Source organism: Vipera berus (genome assembly GCF_964194415.1).
Source record: "Vipera berus genome assembly, chromosome: 3".
Lineage (NCBI taxonomy): Eukaryota > Metazoa > Chordata > Lepidosauria > Squamata > Viperidae > Vipera > Vipera berus.
The window spans coordinates 151625972-151638042 of NC_138204.1; the positions used below are offsets into that span (position 1 = coordinate 151625972).

General features: G+C 41.6%; 1 protein-coding gene across 2 annotated transcripts in view; it reads left to right on the forward strand.

Moving 5' to 3' along the window:
- The first annotated feature begins 290 nt into the window (after positions 1-290).
- Positions 291-12071, forward strand: part of CDKAL1 (CDKAL1 threonylcarbamoyladenosine tRNA methylthiotransferase) — a 315714-nt gene continuing 303933 nt past the window's right edge. For both annotated transcript variants that reach the window (XM_081325955.1, XM_081325954.1), the window contains exons 1-3: positions 291-358; positions 5218-5257; positions 7932-8103. In XM_081325955.1, coding sequence (XP_081182081.1) covers positions 7937-8103 — 167 coding nt within the window. In that variant the 5' untranslated portion in view covers positions 291-358; positions 5218-5257; positions 7932-7936. The remainder of the gene's footprint in view (positions 359-5217; positions 5258-7931; positions 8104-12071) is intronic.

The following is a 12071-nucleotide window of genomic DNA, read 5'->3' on the forward strand; positions in this document are numbered from 1 at the left end:
ATCCACAATCCTGGGGAGCCGCACGCATCTCCGGGGAAAGAGTTAACCCAGGGGTCTTCAAACTTGGCCTTTTATGACTGTGGACTTCAACTCCCAGAATTCCTCAGCCAACATACCTGGCTGAGGAATTCTGGGAGTTGAAGTCCACAAGTCATAAAAGGGCCAAGTTTGAAGACCCCTGAGTTAACCAGTCCTGACTTCGCCGAGTTCGAACGCGGACTTTCGCGGAGCGAAAACGAGCCGAGTTTGTTCCCTCCAGCATACCGTCGCAGCGTCTTCCTGTGACGTGTCAAAGGGCGTGGCCACAACATGGCGCAGTGCATGTGCAGCTGCTCGGAGCTGAGCTAGGGGCTTCCAGGTAAATTGTTTGCTTATTACGGTTGTCGCCGCTGTTAGCGCACCGCCGGTTGGGAAGGAGAGCTAGATTTCGTCTCCCGTGGGCTGAAGAACAGCTTAGCCCGGTATTCTGTTTCCTGGTTTCTGGTCGTTTTAGGGGGATATCCCTTTCTGGGATCTCACCCAATTGGTTGGGAAGCGACTTATTACGTATCTCTGAAGTAGATGGAGAAAACCTATCTTACGTGGTTGCTAGGTATCCCAAACGACTTGATAATACGTAATCAGATATGTTAGAAAATCGATAAATCTACGTTGGAGCGAAGGCAATGAAAATGAATGGCTTGTTTCTCCTTAGACTTCTTCTACGATATCCTCTATCTGCGACATGTGGGTCTCAACACTTTAAATCTGTGTTTTTTTAGCCTTAAAAGGTAAAGGATCCCCCCCCTGCACATGCATGCTAGTCGTTTCCAACTCTAGGGGCCGGTGCTCATCTCCATTTCAAAGCCGAAGAGCCAGCGCTTGTCGGAAGACATCTCCGTGGTCATGTGGCCGGCATGACTAGACGCCAAAGGCGCACGGAACGCTGTTACCTTTCCACCGTAGTGGTCCCTATTTTTCTACTTGCATTTTTACGTGCTTTCCAACTGCTAGGTTGGCAGAAGCTGGGACGAGTAACAGGCGCTCACTCTGCTACTGGCACTCAGGATTCGACCCGCCAAACTGCCGACCTTCTGATTGACAAGCTCAGTGTTCCAACCCACTGAGCCACCACGTCCCTGGGAACAGAAGCACCTTCTAAATCCCTGCTGGCTTGACTGCAGCTGATTACTTTCTAGCAGCCAATGGCAAGACCAGTCTTTGTTGTTGTTGTTGTTAGTTGCGAAGTTTTTACGAACTGCTAGGTTGGCAGAAGCTGGGACGAGTAACAGGTGCTTTCTCTGTTACGCAGCATTTGGGATTTGACCCGCCAAACTGCCAACCTTCTGATTGACAGGCTCAGTGTCCTAATCCACTGAGCCACCGCGTCCCTTTTTAGCCCTAGCAACTGTAAAATGTGTGGATTTCAAACTGTCAGGATTCCCTAGTTAACATGCAACCACTGTGTTGCAACCGTAAGACAGAAAGTAAAGAGTTTAGAGAAGCTGCAGCATCTTTTTTTCCTTTTCATCATCCAGTGGGCACAAATCTTTTTTTCCTTTTCATCATCCAGTGGGCACAAAGAGATGGAAAGGGAATAGAGCAGGAGTTAGAGAGTAAAGGGGATTTTGCCCAAGTTATAAGCTGTGAGTTATAATATTTTTTTAGTTGGTGCAGTTGTATGCTGAATGTGAGGGAGCTAAAGTCTAATATGGCGTTAAGATTTGTTCCATCCTTTTTAACAGGCTAAAGGCTACTGATAATTACTATAGATGTTTAAAGTATTAGGTTTGTTGACTGTTTTGTAAACCTCCAGGAGTGTATTGATTCAGTGATTTATAAATAAAGTGAATGAATGAATAAATTATTATAGGAAAGTGAATCACAAGTCCATTTGAAAGTTATATATTAAGCCAACTAAAGGTCACAAAATATAATTTAAATCTTTCAGTTCCCTTATCCCAGAGAAACAGATAAATAAAGTAATAAGGTGAAAAGGGGAGGTAGTCAGTGATGTGATTTGTTTTAAAACGTCTTAAAATAGAAGTAACTGAAGATACTTAAATTAATGCTGGCTGGGTGACTTGGGCCAGTCATTTGCTTTCAGGAAGAAAGCTGTGGCAAACCACTTCTAATAAACCTTGCCAAGAAAACTGCAGGGATGTGTCCAAGCAATTTCTGAGAATCAGACATGAATGAGTGGGGGGAAAAATATTTGTATGAAGAAGCAAACAATGAACATACGTTTCTAAGAGCACACATTTAAAGTACATTAATACTGTATTTAAAGATATAGAAAATACAAAGTTAAAAAAGATACCAATTATTCATATCTAAGGTAAATGTTCCCCCGCACATGCGTGCTAGTCATTTCCAACTCTAGGGGCCGGTGCTCATCTCCGTTTCAAAGCCGAAGAGCCAGCGCTTGTCCGAAGACATCTCCGTGGTCATGTGGCCGGCATGACTAGACGCCAAAGGCGCACGGAACGCTGTTACCTTCCCACCGTAGTGGTCCCTATTTTTCTACTAGCATTTTTACGTGCTTTCGAACTGCTAGGTTGGCAGAAGCTGGGACGAGTAACAGGCACTCACTCTGTTATGCGGCACTCGGGATTCGACCCGCCAAACTGCCGACCTTCTGATCAACAGGCTCAGCGTCCTAACCCACTGAGCCACCGCATCCCTTTATTCATATCTTCTTGCACTGTAATTATTATTTTGTAATTTTAAAACATTTATTAAACCAATTGATTTTTTAAAAAAGTTTATTTCCAAAAAAAATAATCCAATACATACAGTCAGGTCCAGAAATATTGGGACATCGACACAATTCTAACATCTTTGACTCTATACACCACCACAATGGATTTGGAATGAAACAAACACAATGTGCTTTAACTGCACACTGTCAGCTTTAATGTGAGGGTATTTACATCCAACTCAGGTGAACGGTGTAGGAATTACAACAGTTGGCATATGTGCCTCCCAGTTGGTAAGGAACCAATAGTAATGGGACAATTGGCTTCTCAGCTGTTCCATTGCCAGGTATGTGATATTCCCTCATTACCCCAATTACAATGTGCAGATAAAAGGCCCAGAGTTCATTTCAAGTGTGCTATTTGCATTTGGAATCTGTTGCTGTCAACTCTCAAGATGAGATCCAAAGAGCTGTCACTATCAGTGAAGCAAGCCATCATTAGGCTGAAGAAACAAAACAAACCCATCAGAGAGATAGCAAGAACATTAGGCGTGGCCAAAACAACTGTTTGGAACATTCTCAAAAAGAAGGAACGCACCGGTGAGCTCAGCAATACCAAAAGACCCGGGAGACCACGGAAAACAACTGTGGTGGATGACTGAAGAATTCTTTCCCTGGTGAAGAAAACACCCTTCACAACAGTTGGCCAGATCAAGAACACTCTCCAGGAGGTAGGTGTATGTGTGTCAAAGTCAACAATCAAGAGAAGACTTCACCAGAGTGAATACAGAGGGTTCACCACAAGATGTAAACCATTGGTGAGCCTCAAAAACAGGAAGGCCAGATTAGAGTTTGCCAAACGACATCTAAAAAAGCCTTCACAGTTCTGGAACAACATCCTATGGACAGATGAGACCAAGATCAACTTGTACCAGAGTGATGGGAAGAGAAGAGTATGGAGAAGGAAAGGAACTGCTCATGATCCTAAGCATACCACCTCATCAGTGAAGCGTGGTGGTAGTGTCATGGAGTGGGCATGTATGGCTGCCAGTGGAACTGGTTCTCTTGATGATGTGACTGCTGACAAAAGCAGCAGGATGAAGTCTGATGTGTTTCGGGCATTATCTGCTCACATTCAGCCAAATGCTGCAGAACTCATTGGACGGCGCTTCACAGTGCAGATGGACAATGACCCAAAGCATACTGCAAAAGCAACCAAAGAGTTTATGAAGGGACAGAAGTGGATTGTTATGCAATGGCCAAGTCAATCACCTGACCTGAATCCCATTGAGCATGCATTTCACTTGCTGAAGACAAAACTGAAGGGAAAATGCCCCAAGAACAAGCAGGAACTGAAGATAGTTGCAGTAGAGGCCTGGCAGAGCATCACCAGGGATGAAACCCAGCGTCTGGTGATGTCTATGCGTTCCAGACTTCAGGCTGTGATTGTCTGCAAAGGATTTGCAACCAAGTATTAAAAAGGGAAAGTTTGATTTATGATGATTATTCTGTCCCATTACTATTGGTCCCTTACCAAGTGGGAGGCACATATGCCAACTGTTGTAATTCCTACACCGTTCACCTGAGTTGGATGTAAATACCCTCACATTAAAGCTGACAGTGTGCAGTTAAAGCACATTGTGTTTGTTTCATTCCAAATCCATTGTGGTGGTGTATAGAGTCAAAGATGTTAGAATTGTGTCGATGTCCTAATATTTCTGCACCTGACTGTATAATAAAAACATTAACCCTAACATAATGCCTGATATGTTCTAAATGTTTACACTGAGGGGAAAGAATCGTAAAAGAGGGAAATTATCATCTCATAAAATACACTGTTTAAACACGGATGGCTAAACATTAAGCTTCCAGAATCAAATATATTTTCCTCTAAAAAATCAAGGAACACTAATTGAAGCCAGACACAGAATAATGTTTCAGGAAGTTGCACTTAAAATATGGCTAGGGATATTTAACAAGGTATTTTTAAAAGCTTATTTTGTTTTTCACATATTTTTTATTCAAAATCTACTCTTTTCTTTTTGTTAGCTTAAATCTTATAACCCAATTTAAAGGAAAAGGTACCAGTTGATTTGGATTTATCTGAGGTTTTGAATTTTCAAAAAGCAAAAGGTTCTCGGGGCATACTAATATGCTTTGACTAAACACTTTAAAATTACTTTTAAAAGTAAAATATTCACGTAATAGGCTAGTGATGGTGAACCTATGACATATGTATCAATGGTGCCACACCACAATGCTTTGGGTGGCACACCAGGATTCACCAACACTCAAGAACTATTTTTGAAAGCATGCCCCATTTTACTTGATTTTCAGAAGCTGCAGAGGCTGTGCAAGAATGGGGTGTATTCTTGCATGCCTCTGGATCCTCCAGAAACCATGTGAGAAGGCCATGATCTCACACAGTTTTTGGAGGCTGCAGAGGCTGCAGAAGAACATTCCCCAAAGATGTTTTCCTTTGCCAGTAATGTCTTTGGTGGTACATGTGATCACTGCTAACAAACTTCTGTTCCTTTCAGGAAAAAAATGCTGAAGGACCCAATACCGAGCAATATTAAGGTAAGGTTTTATTAGAAGATACTATCCCTAGCATTGTATTTTGTTTTGATGTGATTGTCATTTAGCTGTTTGAGAAAAATATATATATATTTGATTCCTTTCCTAAACAACAGCTTTTGAATTACAAGGTCTAAGAGTCATAGCCAGCCTGAACAACTGTCAGGAAATGTTGAAATTTAGTCCAAAACATTTAGCAGGCAACGTATTGACAAACTCTGGTTTATTTAGATAAACATAAAAGTACTTAATTTTCCATATTGAAAATTTTGTATAATCTCTTTTCCTTTGTTACTGTTTGCTAAAATATATATTGGCTGGGTTTATAAATCATACTAAAATTTTATGTATCGTCGATGAGTCTCAATGGCAGGGTTCACACAGTTTGTGAAGCAAAAAACCCTGCAAACTCTGTTATCACTTAATGTTATTGGTTCCAAAGCAAGTTGTGATGACACCAAAATGGCATTCATATTGTGACATCATTATGTAAATACACTGATTAGGTACTTGGCTCAGGATTTCTAACACAAATCATGACATTTTGTGTGATGTCATTCTTACAAATGCAGTTACCATAGCTATCGAACAAGTTTGTAGAATGCACTTATATATGGTTTAGGTTAAGCTTGGGTAATAGGCTTCTCCTGAATCAAAAGCAGATGATCAAATCTTTGGTTACTTAGACCTCTTCTTAGCTTGTGGGTTGTGTTCCGTCTCAAGTAGAGATGTGATTGCTAATCCCACTTGAAACAGCCAGAATAAACTCAAATAAAATGGGAATAATCAAATTACTTTATTCTCATGCGTCCAATGTCAATGTCAATAAGTCACGGTTACAGCAAAGGTCCATCCGGAATGCAAGGTTGTAATTTGGACCCATATCATTAGGTAAAAAAATGATGGAACTTTCCATCCTGTGCAAAGTTACATGTTGAAAATGGAGCTTGATATCCCAGCCACATGCCAGGGTTCATTCAGAGAGTTAATACAAAGACAAGGTAGGAAGTCCTGCCATAAACTATGAAATCTCCACCCACTTAACTAGCAAGCATGGTATTCACTATACAGCTAGACTACAATTCCCATAAGGCATCTCTTGAGGAAATAACGTGAAAAATGTGACGCATTCCCTTTTTTTACACTTACCACTATTGCGGTATCCCCATGACCACATGATCAAAATTTGTATGCTTGGCAATCGGTTCATATTTATGATGGCTAAAGTGTCCCTGGGTCACGTGATCCCCTTTTGTGACCTTCTGACAAGCAGAGTCAAAGGGGAAGTAACTGTGTTGCTAATTTAACAATTGCTGTGATTCACTTAACAAACTCTGACAGGAAAGGTTGTAAAAAGGGCAAAACTCACTTAACTGTCTTGCTTAGCAACAGACATTTTTGGTTCAACTGTGATTGTAAGTCAAGGACTATCTGTAGTATTGTCCTGTATGACTTTCATTTTGTAGTCTGGTCAACCTTGAAGGGCTGATATCATGGAAGAGGTTATCCTAACTAGGGCTGACCCAGCAGGGCTGCTACCATGTTGTCAGCTGACTAAGAAAGCACTGCCTGAGGAAATGTGGCTCGCCCACCATTTTGTGTGTGTGTGTGTGTGTGTGTTCAGCAAAAGCACTTGCTGAATATTTTTAGAACTATTGCTATGTAGTAGAAGAAATTTATCGATCCTAGTTAATCTGGAAAACATTTTATAAATCTTGTTCTTAAAATATGGTGCCGAGTTTCAGTACGGGGGATTTTTCAATTATTTTGAGATTATATTGGTTTTCCCTGAATGATCTCATTAATTGAAACTGTGGTTACCTTTATTCTTATTTTAAAGCTCAACTTTTTGACATGAACAGGTGGTTTACAGGAGGGGGGAGGGACATGGCAGGTCATTAGATGCTATATGCAATTTGCATTATGGTTCAGTTGATCCAAATTGCATAATTTATTTATTTATTTATTTATTTATTTATTTATTTGTTTGTTTGTTTGTTTGTTTGTTTTTATAAACCGCCCTTCTCCCGAGGGACTCGGGGCGGTGTACAGAATAAGGTAGGCATACAGAATGAACAATAGTGAAAAAAAACAATAGTAAAATACAAACTGGGACCCCAATTAGAGCTATCAGGCCAGGCCGGACTGCTGGAACAGGTAAGTTTTTAATTCGCGCCGGAAGGTGCGGAGGTCGGGGGCCATCCGGATTTCGGTTGGTAAGCTGTTCCAGAGGGCTGGCGCACCCACTGAGAATGCCCTCCCCCTGGGGGCCACCAGCCGACATTCCTTGAGCGGTGGCACCCTGAGGAGGCCCTCTCTGTGGGAGCGCACAGGACGGTGGGGTGCTGACATTGGCAGAAGGTGCTCCCGTAGGTAGTCCGGACCCATGCCATGTAGGGCTTTGTATGTCATTGTTAGCACCTTGAACTTCACATTATTTAGGCAATAATATTGTGATGTATGTGACATTATTGTGGCTTTTGCTGAAGACCTACAAATGGTTGCTGCTCTTTGCTCTTTAAAATGCTCTGTTAGCCTTGCAGAATTTGTGTGTGTGTGTGTGTGTGTGTGTGAGAGAGAGATAGAGATAGATATGGATTGTTGTACGCTACTGTTACAGGCATAAGGATCCTTGTTTTATGCTTTTTCTCTTCTGCCATATATTTCTATCTTCCAGAGAAAATGATTGCTGCTGGTGATCTTTGCCTTGAAGACATTGAAGATGTTGTGTCAGCACAAGATCCAACGCCGTTTGATCGTCAGTTCAGTAGAAGAAACATCATTCCTAAAGTCAGAAAACGCCAGTCACAAAAGAACGTGGAAGTGGATGATCCTCCCCCTAGAGATAGGTACACTTGTCAATGAAATGTAAAAAGCTGTGTTAAGTTGAGGCACTGGGCTCTTGAAAGCTTTAATATTCTTTATACTTGAAACAAATTGAAAACGTTTGTCATAATTTACCTTTCTTATAATTTGAAGTAGGAGTTTGCCATACAAAGTACGGTACCTTTAATTTTATTGGATTGATCTGTGTTTAGCATAGATAATTCTGCTTTTTACTTCTCAACTTCCAGGTGATAGAAGACATATGGGAATAAGGAATCTGAAAGAATGAGGCTAGAAGATAGAACCACATAGTGATAGAGATTATTCTGTTGAGCAGGAGACTGAAAGCAGAACCAAATGGTTGGAGACTTAATAGTTCTCTCTGTCTCCAAGTCTTGCTATACTGCCTCTTTGTGCGAGTAGGGGGTCTGTTCCCGGGAAGGATGAGTGAAAAATCTCAGGAGTTTATGCTAGGAGTGTATACTCCAAGCAGGGTCACCCAAGGTGTGAAGATCAGCTAGCTTTCTAACTAAAGCAAGCAGCTACCTGTATCAGGCAACAATGATACAGAAAGGTGCTGGGGGCAGTTTAGTGACAATGACAGAAGCATCACTTTATACTGCAATGGTAAACCGTTCCTATATTTTACCAAGAAAACCAAATGGCCAGATAAGATATTTGCAGTGCTTTTTCAAAAAAAAAAAAGGTGCCGGAACTCTCATCTTGGTGGGTGCAGGAGGCGGGGGTGGGTGGGGTGGGGTGGCGCTGCAGTCACGGGTGCGAGGGGTGTTGGTGGCAGGCTCCCCCCTGGGGTCGGAGCTGAAGCCGGCACGGCTGGTGCTGTGGGAGCAGCAGGGCCCGCTCTATATGGCGGGGCTGTGCTGGGCAGGCAGCGGAGGCGGGGCGGGCCAGGCGATGCAGGGCGGCCACTTAGGCACACAGGGCAAGGCAACGGTGGCGCAGGTCCAGCACCAGGTAGGTCACCAGCCTGGCTGACACGGGTGAGCACAAGGAAGGAGTGCACATGGACTCCACAGAACCCACCTCCCACTCCTTGTCCTCTCTTACTTACCTAGCTGAGATGGTGTAGTTGGGCAGCAGGGAGGGATGCAAAGTTCCTGCCTACTCGCTTTCGCTGCAGACAACTAGCCGGTGCAACATTTGCCAGCCAGGTCTTTTGGCGCACTCAGCAGCAATTCGTATTGGCTTTTGAAAGCCAATAGAGGGAGTAGCATAGCTTGTGCAAAAGCTTTTTTTGTGTGTGCAAAAAAAGGTGCCGGAATACCATTCTGAGCATTCTGTGAGAAAAAAAGCCCTGCTTTTATGTTTGAATCTTATGATTTTAAAAATATATTTTTTTCTATTGTAAATTGCCCCAAACCTCGCCATGTGGATTGCATACAAATATTATATAATTGGTAAATAAAGGTAGAACATATGTTAAATATACATCAAATGATAATATGCTTCCCTACAAAGTCAGTTCTTGCTCAATGACAGACCAAGGAGTTAACTCGGAAAGGCAAGAGGAAAATTTAGAAGAGATCTGTGCAACTTGTAGAAGGGAAAGGCCCACACTGATAAATTAAAAATCTTTGTGGTCTGCAAAGGAATGCTGGTGGGCTAATCAATGATTTGGTGACTAGAGGAGCATCTACAGTGTTGGAGCTTGTGGTCATGGTAAGCCATGGAGGCACTAGGCAACATGACTTTCAGGGCAGTGGTGATGATTTTATTACTTTTTTTTAAAAAAAAGTCTGTGCTCTGTCCAAGGGTGCTTGGTAGGCTGCATGTACAGGCCTGGTCTAGAATTTATTTTGGAACATTCAACTATCTAGAGTAGGGGTGTCAAACTCAATTTCATTGAGGGCCGCATCAGCACTGCGGTTGCCCTCAGGGGGCCGGGTGGGTATGGCCAGGGTGGGCGTGGCCTACTGTGTGGGCGTGGCTAGAGTGCGTATGGCCTACTGGGTGGGCGTGGCCAGCTCTACATCGTTCGCATCAAGGGTGCCTATGGGGGCCTGGGCAGCAGTGGGACAGATCTGAGGGTCTCTGGCAGAAGGAGGGTCTCTGGGCCAGGGCCAAAGCAGTGGGGGCCGTTCCCTCACTGTTTCCAGGATGGCTTTGCGGGCCGCATGAAACCACTTCGCGGGCCGGATCTAGCCCCCGGGCCTTGTGTTTGACATGTCTGATCTAGAGCAGACATGTCAAACTCATTTTGTTTGAGGCAACTTCTTATAAAAGAATTGCCATTAATTTGTTTTAATAAAATAATTTAAATCAATTTTTCACTTGATTTCAAATTAACTTATTTATTTATTTATTTATTTATTTATTTATTTATTTATTTATTTATTTATTTATTTTGGGGACTTATATGCCGCCCTATCTCCTGAAGGACTCAGGGCGGCTAACAACAATAAAAACAACAATACAAAAGTTAAAAAAATTAAATAAACAGCCCCAAAATAAATTAACTAAACAATTACAAATTAAAACATTTTAAAAACCCGTCGTCAATCCAGGTCAGCCTGATGAAAAAGGAAAGTTTTGAGGTCGCGGTGAAAGGACCGGAGATCCGGGGCCATCCGGAGCTCAAGGGGGAGTTGGTTCAGAATCTAAACCAATCTAATATTGGTTGACAATGATTTTTTTAGTACAATTGTAAAATGCAATAAACTGGTTTTAGGTATATGTTACTGGAAGGAAAAAGCAATCCCTGCTGTGTTACTGATCCCAGAGAAGCATTTGCATGTATGCAGGTATCCTTAGGGTGCCATAGTTATGGATGAGAAATATTGGTTGCAAAGTTGGCATTTCTGGATGTAATACAGATATTTTGGACTTATTTTTGTTTCTTTGCATGTTTGATATTTTTAAAAAGGCATATGCTACTGACTACGCTTATGCACATATGTAACATCTTTTGCTAGCATACATGATCACTGCTTGTCCAAAATTTTAATATACAGATAATACCACCAGAAATTATTTTAGTCTTTTTAATAAATGTTGTTAAGCTCACCAGGGAAAACATCATATATTGTTATGTATATACTAGGTTAATTATTTAAAGACTGAAGTGCAACATAACTAGATTCTAAATAATCTATTTTTCAAAACACACAACAATCCAAACAGTAAAAGTAAAGTCCAATTTAAGAATATTTCATTCTTAAGAATTGTTTAGATTCAAAATAGTTTTCAAGAGTGTACAAAAGATACTATTTTTTCTAGAATCAGCTAAATTAGACATATGACATTGAGAAAAATGTTTTTCATTTCTTTCCTGTTACCTTTGATTTCATTGCAGAGATGTTAACATAACAAATAGATTATTTTGTTATCTAATTTTACCTTCCGAAAGACAGAAGCAGATGAAAAATGTGAGGTTCTTTCCTGTTGGCTTTTTTGAATTAGTGTTTTAGATTCTGAAAGTTTAGTTCCTAAAGAAGTAATCCTGTAAATAATTTTAATGTCCTCTAGTGCAGGCTCTTTTATGACTCAAGGACTTCAACTCCCAGAATTCCTGAGCCAGCATGGCTTAGCTTGGAAACCTCTCCCTTTCCCCTCAGCATGGCTGGCTCAGGATTTCTGGGAGTTGAAGTCCACGAGTCATAAAAAAGGGCCAAGATTGCTAGCCCTGCAATAGGCTTAGGAAAGCCAATAAGGGAGCTGGTGTTTTTTTTTTTTTTTGCAAAAAAAAGGTGCCGGAATGCCGTTCTGAGCGTTCTATGAGAAAAAAAGCCCTGGTTATTGGCAATATCATGTCAGATGATGGGAGCTTGAAGTGAGAGGCCCCATGCTACTGAGGAAGAGCCGAGGACATTTCAGAGTACTAATAGTGTTTATGAAGGGCAGATTAAATACTTCAGGACATCTAGTTGCTGATGGTGCCATTCATAAAAAGAACATAGAAAGCTGCAAAGACATAAACCGTACATGCCAACGTCAAAGAAATGAGACTTAACAAAGTGCACAAATATTGCAC